This window comes from Astatotilapia calliptera, chromosome 13 (genome assembly GCF_964374335.1).
Source record: "Astatotilapia calliptera chromosome 13, fAstCal68.1, whole genome shotgun sequence".
Lineage (NCBI taxonomy): Eukaryota > Metazoa > Chordata > Actinopteri > Cichliformes > Cichlidae > Astatotilapia > Astatotilapia calliptera.
The window spans coordinates 26,785,406-26,798,789 of NC_137434.1; the positions used below are offsets into that span (position 1 = coordinate 26,785,406).

The 13,384-nt window shown below is 38.6% G+C and overlaps 1 protein-coding gene across 3 annotated transcripts; it reads left to right on the forward strand.

Annotated features, from left to right (window-relative positions):
• Positions 1-300: 300 nt before the first annotated feature.
• On the forward strand, positions 301-12,024 carry lnpk (lunapark, ER junction formation factor). Of its 3 annotated transcripts, none has more exons than XM_080288214.1 (16): positions 301-440; positions 1,409-1,479; positions 3,542-3,583; positions 3,779-3,829; positions 3,922-4,058; positions 4,273-4,331; positions 4,886-4,926; positions 6,038-6,121; positions 6,215-6,266; positions 6,430-6,546; positions 6,791-6,895; positions 7,176-7,281; positions 7,934-8,004; positions 8,327-8,497; positions 9,678-9,758; positions 11,047-12,024. In XM_080288214.1, exons 2-16 carry the CDS (start codon positions 1,453-1,455, stop codon positions 11,244-11,246), a joined length of 1,344 nt encoding a protein of 447 aa, XP_080144340.1. In that variant the 5' UTR covers positions 301-440; positions 1,409-1,452; the 3' UTR covers positions 11,247-12,024. The 3 variants fall into 3 exon arrangements, with proteins under 3 accessions (XP_080144340.1, XP_080144341.1, XP_026046219.1); XM_080288215.1 differs by having other exon boundaries at positions 6,809-6,895; XM_026190434.2 differs by lacking the exon at positions 9,678-9,758.
• Positions 12,025-13,384: the final 1,360 nt, after the last annotated feature.

Here is a 13,384-nt window from a genome sequence, read left to right on the forward strand (position 1 = left end):
ACACTAGCAGCGCAGAAAACTATCAAGAAAGTGTTCACATCCATGACTTCATGAAAGTACACCAGCATATCCTATACAAGCCATATACATGTTAAACTTGTGTTTTTAATGTAATTTTCAATTATTGTGGACCAATCTGCCTTTCTTGTTTTCATTAGTCCTGTTTTTTTTAATTTTTTTAAAGATTGTTTAATAACGTTAGATAAAAAATAAATTTCACAAAATGAAACGAAAAAGACTACACCGCACAGGACTCTGGGAAATGGGTCAGCCCAGCCACGTCACATACGTTCCGTTACGTCTCAACACCGCGCCAAACTCTCTTTCTGGTTGGCAGTTGAAATGTCAGTTTAGGTAGCATTAGCAGACAAGATGTTCTTGTTTCTGCGTGAACTTTACTGAATGGTCAGTGAACAGAAACACCCAGACATCGAGTAAATGTAAGTTTCCTCTGCGAATACGTATTAATTTGAAAAGACCACGTAAAGATGAATATTATTATCACAGCGTGCCTGCTGCTGATGTCGGCACCAGTATGTTGTTATTATAGAAGCTAGCTTAGTACATCAGTTTACGTACTTTCTTGATCAGAGTTCTGTATATGCCCCAAAAAGTAGTGGTCATGCTAAAGCTTAGTTTTCTAAGGCTCTTCTTTCTTCTGAGTATTTAGGTTACCGTGGCTGATTTGCAGCAGTGTAAAATGAGCAGCTAATACTAGCCATAACTACCTTACGTTAGCAGGAATACAGCAAGTTATATCATTGTTTGCTGCTGCTGTCAATAGGAAATATCTTCTTTAAATAGCTAGGAAATACCAGTTATAAATCTTGGCAGCATCATTAGCGGTTATGTCTTGTGACCGCCCAGGGACTTGACTCCCAACTCTTAAAGCTAGGTCAGCTAGCAAGCTAGGTACTCAGCGGAAATACAGCACAGTTGGGGCTTTATTCATGTTGCTGTGCATGTTTGGAAACTACAAACTGTTTCCAGTTTCAGAAATATTTGTAGCTGGAATGACAGCGGTGACATTAGCCGCGGCTAGACTCATCTCATTATAGGGTCTGGCCATTTTAAAGTGAAGAGGATGGAACTTGAATCAACTGCTATGCATTGCATTTAACCGGTGAGATTCTGAAAATTTAAATAAGAAAGTGAAAAGTGATATATTTAGCCACCTTGTTGCATGTATAAGGAGCCATAGGGAGAGATTATGTTCGTAGATCCATTGCAACAAGAGTTGCCATTGTCTGTGATTTTGTAGGCAGCTTCCTAAATACTGTTATGATGTAAGTGCATAAATGTCTAGGTCAGGCTCAAACGTGGAGTTTAACATCAAAAGTTGTGTAACTGTTGCAGCAAAGACCGTGTGCTTTGTTTACCTGTAACGTGTTGTTTGTGTGTTTCTTAGTGAACCAAAGAAATCAAAGCAGAGACTTGTGTAGTTTCAAAAACATGGGGGCCCTAATATCTCGATGGAAGGTAAGTGACTGACAGAAAACATGTTTGAATACAAGAAAATGAAACAGAGAAAAATTCAAAATGAAAACTGGATTTTGAATAAAAACATGATGAGAAATTTTCTTGGTTATGATAAATCACAGAGTGACTGGCATTTAAAAAGTTGATTGTATTGGATTGAATCCAAGTGATTATTTTGAAATGAACCACATGCACTGAATTTCCAGTCAAATGTCTAACCCCAATCCACAAAAAAACCCAAAAAACACTTAAAAAGCTTGTCAACTTTGTCCAAAATATGGTTTAAAAGATTTTTTTTAGCTCACTAGTCATACTCCTTACATTCAAAATAACTTAACTGACTCATTACTTAACACACACACACACACACACACACACACATATATATATATATATATATATATATATAAATATATATATATATATATATATAAATATAAAAGGACAGGCCCCTGCACGGTATGTACCACCGGCAGATAGAGGAGGTGGCTGATATCCAGAAATCTTACCAGTGGCTGGACAAAGCTGGACTGAAAGACAGCACAGAGGCACTAATCATGGCAGCACAAGAACAAGCTCTGAGCACAAGATCCATAGAGGCTGGGGTCTATCACACCAGGCAAGACCCCAGGTGCAGGCTGTGTAAAGATGCCCCAGAGACAATCCAGCACATAACAGCAGGGTGCAAGATGCTAGCAGGCAAGGCATACATGGAACGCCATAACCAAGTGGCCGGCATAGTGTACAGGAACATCTGTGCCGAGTATAACCTGGAAGTCCCGAGGTCAAAATGGGAGATGCCCCCAAGGGTGGTGGAGAATGACCGAGCTAAGATCCTGTGGGACTTCCAGATACAGACGGACAAAATGGTGGTGGCTAACCAACCGGACATAGTGGTGGTAGACAAACAGAAGAAGACGGCCGTAGTGATCGATGTAGCGGTTCCGAATGACAGCAATATCAGGAAGAAGGAACACGAGAAGCTGGAGAAATACCAAGGGCTCAGAGAAGAGCTCGAGAGGATGTGGAGGGTGAAGGTAACGGTGGTCCCCGTGGTAATCGGAGCACTAGGTGCGGTGACTCCCAAGCTAGGCGAGTGGCTCCAGCAGATCCCAGGAACAACATCGGAGATCTCTGTCCAGAAGAGCGCAGTCCTGGGAACAGCTAAGATACTGCGCAGGACCCTCAAGCTCCCAGGCCTCTGGTAGAGGACCCGAGCTTGAAGGATAAACCGCCCGCAGGGGCGTGCTGGGTGTTTATATATATATATATAAAATTTAATATTTGCCAAACTCGTTATTTTTACTTCACAAGCCTTGAATAATTAAATAGAATGCTAACTCTGGATGCTGATTCTCAGTAAAGTTTTGCCTTGTGTGACTCTACTGTGAGACAGTTTGATAACTATGAACAGATTGAGCTTAGCACCCAAGCTAGGTGAATTCATACACTATATTTAGACATAGTAACCAAGTCAAAGGGAAAGAAAGAGGAGCAGACAGGCAGCATGAGAGACTTGGCAACAATGAAGGTATTGATTGTTTTTCTCACTCAGAAAATCAAACATCCCATTTGCTTTAAGTTTCCTTTGACTAAAATATTTAGTTAATCAGAAGGGTATACTATGAAGGAAGTTTAGCAAAGCCGGGATTTTTTTGCTGGCTTCTCAAAACCTAAAACCACAGTCAAAGGTAAGGGATATCACAATGGGACTTACCAACTTTTTTAAGTGGGCTTTCTGGGTTCTGCTTTACATATAAACCATATTACCCAAGCAGAAAATCTACATTGCTCTTAAAACATGTTGTTCTAGTCATAACCTATAACCTGGCTCCAGTCAGGTTATGTGTTAAGCATAAGTTGCTACAGTGATTTAGCAAAACAAGAGACACTATTGTGAGACAGAAAACTCAAAGCTCAAAATAGCATGATAAAACCATTAATCTCGCTTTTTTTGCAGACCCCTCTGTAGATGAACTCTTGATAAATCAAAATTGAGTCTTTATTGGCAAATCAGTTGATTACGCTAATGGTGATTTTCTGACTTTTATCTGCAATCCAGGCAAAGCTAACAACAGTTGAACAGCTGGAGAACCTGGACAAGGTACTGACTGTGTATATTTTTTACCTGATTTTATGGATTTGCACAATGTTTCAATTCCATTTTAGGTTTACTAAAAATATGATGTAGTATGCCACCTGGAAACACCAACATACAACAAATACAACTACAAACCTGAGTACATTCCATAGTAGTTCTTTTAGTGTATACATAATCTTTACCATGTTTCTCTTGTAGGAGATTAAAGAGCTGGAAGAGTTTAAAACTAAAAACCAGCGTCTGCAAAAGGTAATGTCAGCAAAACATTAAAGATCTATAGTTGTATTCTTGAGCTGTCCTTTCTTTTTCTCGTTGATATATTTGTATGTATCTGTCTGCAGCTATGGGTTGGCCGTTTACTACTTTACTCATCTGCCCTTTACCTGTTGATCTCCCTGATCGTCTACTGTCTTTACCTCCCCGAGCATTGGTTGCAGAGAATAGCCATGGCCCTGCCTTTCTTCATATACCCTGTGCTGTGAGTGCCATTGTTGCTTTTCACAATAATTCACAGCGTTGTCTTTGTTTTTATCTGGTACAGATAACTTTCAATGTGTCAAAGTAAAAAATACACTTCATATTAGGTCTTATTATTTTCCATAAATTGTGAGGAGAGAAAAGGGTTTCTGAATGTGACGAAGATGATGAAGACAATATTCTTCTCTCTGCATTTCTTTCTGGCTCTTCAACAGGGTGTGGTTCATCAGAAAGTTATTGATTTTTCTCTTCTCCAAACGCACTGAGAGAAACAGTAAGTGATCTATCAGTCTTCCTTTGCTTGTCTGTCCATTAAACTCAAAAGCACATATATTATTTTCAGGCTTCTATTAAGCTAGAAGTTGTCTCGCATAAGATACAATTCGGTTGGATCAAATCTGTCTACCTACTGCTCGCGCTGTGCCTCCTTCTATAATTAATTAGGTCATACTCATAGTTGAGCACAAGGAGGCTCAGGCAAAGTGGCCTGCTGAGCAGTGGCCTATTGAAAAATGGCTTGAGGAGTAATGGTTGTTGACTATATGATTTGAAGCATTTCATTTTGATTGTCCTTGCTTACAAATGTGTTTTCTTACAACCTAACTTTGCGACTCGAGTCACACTCTTATTGTTGACAGTACATACTGCTTATGCTACAAAGACAAAGTAGCATAATTTGTTCCTGAGATATGTTAAGATACTAGCAGAATCACAAATTGAGCATATAATAATTTAAACTGTGTTTTATTTCCACAGCATGGGTCGATGGAAAAAGGAGCTTATTGGAAATGATGCCAGTTGACTAAAGTTATTCATTCTTCTTTTTAGGTGAAAAACTCGAAGATTTAAAGGCTGCCAAAAAAAAGATTGTAAGTATTCAGTCTTTCACTGTAAAGGCCATTACACACTGAATGCACTGCAAAATAACAGTTTGAAATTACAAACTTTTCACATTTGAACTTGTAGTGTAACACATATGAATGCATTGCGCTTTTGCTGGAAATTCGTCCTCAAAATATGCACTGTGAAAAAAATACAGTTAGTATTAAGTGACGATGAGCTGGTCCTGATGCTTCTAAAGAAGAAAAGGAATAAACAGATTTTGGGTTCAACTCTCAATTCTCATAAGAAGGCAGCAGCAGAGGGAATTTCATTTTTTAATCCAGGAGTTGAAGCTGTATCACAGTCGCTTTCGCGGCCTGTTTTTGTTGATGGCAGAGTTAGGACTGAAGAGGCAGAGAGATAATTTGAGAGAGCCGATGGACCTGAAGCAGCTTTTAGCCGCGTGTCTTAGATAAAATAGTTATTTTATAATTTGTATATTCATTACAGGTTTGTATTTTGAGCTACAGTCTGCTTATTGCCAAATACAGTGGTCTGATTGGTCAGATCTCGTTATTTGGATCTGAAAAATTGTGTGTTACACGTCCAGTTTTATTATTTTATTTAACTGTGATTGAAAAATTGTAAGTTTTCCCCCAGTTTTGTCTGTTTGTTTTTTTTAGTTATTTTTTTATTTCTCTTCAGGATTGCAGTGGTATGTCAGATTAAAATTTCCACTCAATCTCCGAACCCTCTGTGGTATCAGAGCTGGGTCTGTTCTTTTATTTTGTATGTTATTTAGTTTCACGCCTTGAGAAGCAGAAAGCATCTTCAAGAAGAAAATCATTCTGGCCTTTTTTTTTTTTTTTTTTTTTACCCCTAAGGCTTAATATGTGTATCTGCTAAAATCTCAGATGAATTTGAATCTCAGTGACTTCAGCCTCAAGCTCAAGTTTTCTGAAAATCTTGTGAATGCAATAACTCGAGAACAAAGCAACATAGTGTTTTGAAATTGATACCATAAGTGTATTTACTAGGAGGCTGAGGGGTATCACTGGCCCCATCAGTATTTTTTTTATTCCTCGAGTTACTTCAACATTTCTTATCCTGTTGAGCCTGGATGTTATAGCTTAGATTTCCCTTTTTTTGTCTTTCCAGCTTGAGGAGGTGATGGAGACAGAAACGTACAAAAATGCCAAGCTCATCCTGGAACGTTTTGATCCTGAGGCTAAGAAGAAAGCTGTGAGAGCTTTTCACTTGATGTTTATTTTATCTGTTTATTTTTGTATTGTATTTTTATTTTGTTTCACATTGCTCCGCTTTGTTTTGCTGCAGGAACTTGAGTCAACTCCAGTGCGTTCCCCGATGACTCCCAGGCCAGGACAAGGTACCCCATAATTCTGTACAGTGTTACTTAGATTTACTTGGAAAGTTTCTGATCAGAAGAGTGGAGCTCTTCAAAAGAGAGAGAGAGATTTCTGTGATGGCATAAACAAATCCTATGTTTGGAAAGGACCAAATGCTTCAATTAATTTCTTCCCCCTGGGCAGAGATTCGGCAGAGAGGGGTGGTAATGAGACCGATGCCAATGGGCACCCCGCATGCAATGGTCATGACTCCTCCACCGGGAGCACGTCCCTTGCTGGGACCAGCAGGCACACCTGTGGGTAAGCAGACAAAATGAGACACTTTAAGTATAATAAACGATCCTAATATTTCTTAAATCTCATGCCGTGCCCATTTGTGATGCATGTAAAAAGAATATTCAGCATCAAAATCTATATGAAGGTTTAGGTCAAAGGCACAGAACTAAGTCAAAGGCAGCTGTAGTAAACAGCAATGCCAGCTGCCTTTGACTTAGTTCTCTTAGATGCCAGTTTGTGTCCATCTCTTGTGTCGCTCTTCCAACAGAACGTGTTCCTCTCTCAGCTCCAGGAGGTCCACCAGACAGATCTGCTCTGTCTGCTTCGGTCTTACAGGGCGCAGTACCGAGGACTCCCTCCTCCCCAATGCTAGGTAATGTCTTTAAGAGCATCTTAGCTTGAAATCAGGCATCTATGCATGGCAAACAAGAACTTCTGCAGTGCCTGATTTCTCCTAACTTTTCAAGGTAGTAATTTGGACATCACCACTCTTAGTGTTTATACCATTTATATTGTTTTGAGGCTGGCAAAAAGCCCACAATCTGTTTTTTTTTGTTTTTTTGTTTTTAACCCAATCTGTTTTTTTAAACTTACAAAACAGTGTATTTGTAATGTGAGTCTGTATTAATTTCCATGTGTGGACTTATTTACAGGTATGCACCCTCCAGGTCCTCCGTTAGCTAGACCCATCTTGCCCAAAGACAGGGGAGCTCTGGACAGAGTCATTGAGTATCTGGTAGGGGATGGACCACAGAACAGGTGACGATCCTTTTTTGAATTTACAGCCCTTTGTAGAATTGTCTTATTTCAAACTGATGGATTAGGCTCTACAGGAAGTGTTGGGCAGTCAATGTCAGCCCAACACTGCCATGTATTGAACTGTACTATAATATAGAATCAAAATAAATGCATTCACTCATGGTAAAGGCAACATTACATTATTCTTTGAGCTCTGCAGCTTGTACCTGAATGATCTGCATGGAAATGAACACCATAGCAAAAAATTACACAAGGGTGAAAAGCTAGGCTGCTCATTTTATCTATTATTTGTATGGTAAATGTGTTTTTAAAAAATGTAGTTACAACAGAAACTATAAAACATAAATAAAACCAGGTGGTGCATGCCAGGTTAGCTGCTTCTCCAGATAGAGTGCTGTGGGAAGTTATCCCGCCTGAAATAGTTTATAATGAACTCACACCTGTTTGCTCTTCAGCTGCACTTATAGTATTCACTATGTTTGTCTGTTGGAGTTATACCATTTGGAGAAAAAACATCATGGGAAATCATGAACTGAAAAAGATGAGGCAGGTTTTTGAGGTGTATTTTTTTTCATTGAATAGCTCCTGGAATGCAGCGATCATTATTCTCTTTGCCTCTATATTTTTCTCTGTCCTGTCTTGTTTCTTATAGATACGCGCTGATCTGCCAGCAGTGTTTTTCTCATAATGGCATGGCTCTGAAAGAAGAGTTTGAATATCTAGGTAAGCTCAGAAATGCACTACTGCATTTTTGAAGATGTTTTTTAGGTAAGACAGAAGTGATTGGAAGATTAGCAACGTAAACAATAAAACTGTCTTGACTTCTCAACAGCTCACTGAAAGCTCAGATTCCTGGATAAAGTGTTTCCATGATAAATAGGTTTTCATGGTTCTGAAACCATCTTTATATGTACAACACGTAAATGGTACAGTCCACAAATTGATGAAAATCTGGACATTCACGGATATGTGTACAGAATTTAAGCAATCTAATCGCCAATTCTTTTTTGTGTGTGTTTTCCTTTCTCTCTCCTCCTCCCTGCAGCATTTCGTTGCGCGTATTGCTACTTTATGAATCCAGCCAGGAAGACTCGTCCTCAGGCCCCCCGACTTCCAGAGTTCAACTTTGAAAAGAGGCTGCGGGCTGAGTCACGTTCACCTGGGCCATCACCACGTTCTGGGACAGATACAGAGGAGAGCGCGCCACCTTCTGGAGGTACCGGAACACTCATCACACAAATGACACAGTTGTGTCGCTCTCACCTAACATGCTAAACTCTAACCAAGCAAAAACTAAATGTTATGACCAGTGCCAAGACTGTTCTAGTTCACTTATCAGAACAGAAATCATTGTTTGTTTGTTTTTAATGAATACCTAAGTTTAAAAAAAAAAAAAGAAAATTTAGTCTGAATGTAACCATAGGTTGGTTTGTATTTAAATCTAAGAGAATGGGCACACAGTTATGAGGTTCCATTTATGCCAAAAGTGTGTTTAGCTGTGAATGTTGTTGAACTGTAGTTGGTGACAACATGATTTTGACAACCACACATTTGTGTTATAGTTTGGATTTGTTGCATTTTCTTTGAAAATTGACACTGAATTGTAATTTGTGATCCTGATCTCAAATTTCAATGAGTTTTTTTTTCTAGAGCATTGAGCAAAGTCAGTGTCAGATTTTTAACCATTTAAAGTTTTAATACAAGGCCACAGTCCAACTGAACAAGACTTAATCGAACTTTTTTTAACAAAAGTATAGATAGGAGATGTTCCACCTTTTCTGGTGGGGCAATGAATGACATGACAGAGAGAACACACACTCCTAACTACACAGTGTCAATAATTTTGGTACAAATGGCACCCCGTATGCAGTCTTACACTTAGACTCTCCTGTACATCTTGGCTATTTCTTCCATGTCCTAACACCTGTTTTAAATGCTTCGCTGCAATGTGCCGGTTGACCTTCTTCATTTTTTTTATCTTTGATTTTTTTCAACCTTAATCCTTTTTAAAGCTTTTTAGTGAGCAACAAGTCAGATGAGGCAGCACACGGGCACACTTCGATTGTCACCACTTTTTATTTAAGGGGAATACACCGTGATTGTAAAATCAAGAAATATAATTCCAATGAGCAAGATGGAATGAGTTTCCTGTAACCGCTTTCTTGCTCAGTGCTCATGAAACTGCACAGTCGAACTAATTGAACAGAATTTCTAGGCTACATGTTTTGCAGTTTCTGTTCATGAGGTAGTTGGGCAAGAAACTTCTCTGCACCAAGTAGAAGCAGAAGCAGTTCAGCATGTATTTCAGTCAACAGTTGATCAAAAGCTGCATTCGTGCAAGTTTCACAGTACATTTCCTGTGATCGGTGGGTTTAATGGTATGATTTTGCTTCTAGCAAAAGCTCCAGCTCCGTGGAATTTGGTCCACAGTTTCAAGATCCAACAGAGACCAGAGACTCGACCTCTGCGGAGTCCAGGTTTCCCTGCCCCTTTTCTCCCTGCGCTGTGCGAACTGGCATAATTTGAACTGATTTGATTATCGCCAGATGGGTCCATCTTTCTTTGCTGTAGAATTCATAACACTGTAGAATGCAGCCAATCCCAAACTGCTACCAGTAATCAGACTAAAGCAATGATGGGTGTTAGCTGGTGATGGATGTCACCAGACCTGGGCCCGATAAGAGTCATAAATGGATTTTATCCTGCCTTAAAGAAATTTTAAAGCCAGACTGCAAAACAAAATAAATAGATAAATAAAAAATATAATGTGACATTTTTATGCTTCTGCTGATCCACTGATCCTGTATTTCTTGAGCTGAAATTATCCTTCTTGAGCTGAAATTATCCTTATAGATTATACATTTAAACAACATGACTTTGATCTGACTTATTTGACCCAGGTTTGGTATTCATTGAGTGTGTAAAATATTTAGACCTTCTTCTTAACTAAGTAATTTTTGCTTTGGAGTCCATGTAGAAACGTGAAAATGATCGGAAAAAAAACCCCATGCCATTGTTCCTGATTTAATTCCCATTCAGCTCGAATAACATTAATATACATTTTTGGGGCAATTTTAAATTGCTCAAATATCCAAGGACTGGTAGGTGCTTTCAGTCACCCCATTGGAAAATGTGACCTAAATTTATTTACTCTGCACTTATGTCAGGAGATGTGCTGTATCATGTAATCATTGCCAATCTCCACATGAACTATAAATCCTCCACAAACAGGAATCAAATCTTCCTTTTGCCACAGTCTAGTTCTACAATACATTTCTGTGTAATTGACAGAATTTACACCATCAGATTTCTTTCTTCTTCTTTTTTTCTAGAACTCAAGTGGATTTGCCCATCACTAAATGAATCATTATACATCACAGCGTTTTTCATTTTCATCCCTAAAATGTAATAACATGTACTTGAGATGTAGATTCGTATACCATAGCCTCTGATGTTGATCTTCCTGGCCCTTTAATTTATGGAAGAGGAGAGGTTTCTGGGTGTGTTAGTAAAGCTCCTTACATTGCTTGCTACTTCCAAAATCTGTTTGTAGAACTCTTGTAAACTCTTGTAAGCTTACAGAATGTTAACCTTAACAACAGGAATGCTGCTAATTTCCTTTACCACTTGATCCAAGAAACCAATCATTCGTTGTACTGCAAACTCTTCACGTTACCCCAAAGCTTGCTCTTTCTCACGCCTCCCTTCTGTTATCTTTTTGCTTCGTGGTTATATACCTTTCTTCCTTGCATGTTTTCTCCTCAGATGAGAAGGAGATGGGAGATTGTGAAGGAATCACTAAAGAAGTAGACAGCGAGTGCCCATTAGAGGAGCAGGATCAGCTGCAGCAGAAGGAGGAAGAGAAAGAAGAAGAAGAAGAAGAAATTGTTCAGGAAGAGGTGGCCGAGGATAAACCAGAGCAGAGTCGCAGCAGCCCCTGTGAGACAGGAGCTCAGCCATTGTAGTTTCTAAGAGGCCAGAAAAGGTCCACAAGGATGTGATTGTTCTGTCCAGGCAGAAGGTGATGGTAATAGCCAGGATAGTTATTGATATTTAAAAGCAGCATTGATGGACAAGGATTACCATCATCATTATTTATATTTATTAGTGAAATTGTCCAACAGTATTGCCAAAAATGATGCCAACATATCTTGGTCATGAGTTTGATCCGATGACTGGGAAGGAGTCAGATTGAGGGTTGTAGTTTGAATTTTAAGGCTATTTCTCTGTTGTGTAGTTGGTTGATTGGTGATATTGCTCTGTAGGTGCACTGACTAACTTAAAGTAACGATTTACACTCTAAGGTCCTTTTAGGGTTAATGTAGTTGGATGCTGTATGGTTTTGATAAGAAAAAGTGTTTTAGATAGAACTGCTGGTTCACACATTGTTTTTCCTCAGATGAAATGACGTTAAAAAGAGGATTACTGCTGATTAAAATGACTTCCTGAAGTGGGTGAGAATGTCAGATAGTTGTAGCGAAAGGTCAACACAAACACTCCTTATCCAGTGTGGGAAACACTGGATTTTCCTACACTATCCAAACACTGACATGCATAACACATGAAGTCCATCTCAGGATAAACCTGTTGTGAATCAGAACAGCTTCTGTTGTGTTTACAGTATGTGCATACAAGTATGCTGTTAGGTTTCAGGCTGCTGCTGCTGTGGCTTTTTCATCTTCCATTTTAAGTCCCTGATCCTATATTTCAGGCTGACAATAAAAAAACATTTATCTCTTTGGATACCGTCTGTTATAGTGATGTTTAGCCAATGCTGATGCATGTATGCTTTTATTCCCATACATTGTAATGCTTTTTGTTTCTCTTTTGTTTTCATTATATTACTGGATCTTTGTCCCAGACTGCCAATAATGAGATATGAGCAGTTAGTTGCATTTAAATCTATTGGAAGCAAAAGTACTGAAACTGAATGCTGAATGAGGGGAATAAACCAGAGTGTGGCTAATATTGCATCAAGGAAAGGAAGGATGCTTATTACAGAAACAATTAGCTGTAGTATGTTCACTGAAAGTGGGGGGGAAAAGACTCATTCTCACTTTTTTTTTTCTTTTTTTTTTTTTTTTTTAAAGAGGCTGAGAGAATGAATTTAAATAATGTTTAACTTCAACTGTTACGCTAAAGAATCTGTGCTCTACCAATTGGTATGGTATTCACCACTTTTCTGATGCTGATGGAAACGGGTAACATGACTCTCATTACTCTTATTTCCTTTATAATCTGCGTGTGTGTGTGTGTGTGTGTGTGTGTGTGTGTGTGTGTGTGTGTGTGTGTGTGTGTGTGTTCTCTTATTTTGTGGCTGGATTGAAACAAACTGGCCATCAAATCTGGAAAATTAGATTAACCAGAGGAAACATGTTGACTTTATTTTTCCTTGCCATCTTTGTGCAGAATACATTTAAACTAAGCTCTTACTTTTAATCAATGTCTGCAAGATATTGCCTGTCAAAAACTGTTATTAGCTTAGTTATAACATTAATATTTATTAGCTGATAACAATGAAAAAATTGCTGAATAAACTTCTGTATAGCAAGCAGAAGAAACAAACGACTTTGAGCTTAAGCTGCCAGTTTATCTGTATGTTTTCATTGCCAATGGTTTTACTCAGTTAGGATTATAATTTGCCAAATCCATTGCTTTGCTTCGTCTCTACTTCACGTCGTCATTTGCACTGAGTTATATTTTTATTTTATTTATTTGGCTATACAGTGTTTTTATTAGTAAATCAGACATTTTTTTTTAAAAATGTACTCACTTAACCTTTTATTGCCATTGTGTTCACAGCTATTTAAGTGTATTCCTTGATTCTGTTTCGGTACACATTAGATCATAAAATATTGAAAGAGTTTATGTCTCGGTGTTTACGTTCATTCTAAATGTTCACAGTAGGTACCTGGTGCCATTATTCTAAGTCCTAGCTGTATAGCTTAAGGGATGGGAATTAATTCTTCTTTTGGCTTGTTGTGTTATTAGGTGGAACCAGGAGAAATGGTGAGTGTCTATGCAAATGTAAATGTCCTGCATCACCTGTGTTGCACAGGTTGGGTCCCAGAGACACACCCTGATGACGTGGGGAAAATAGTTT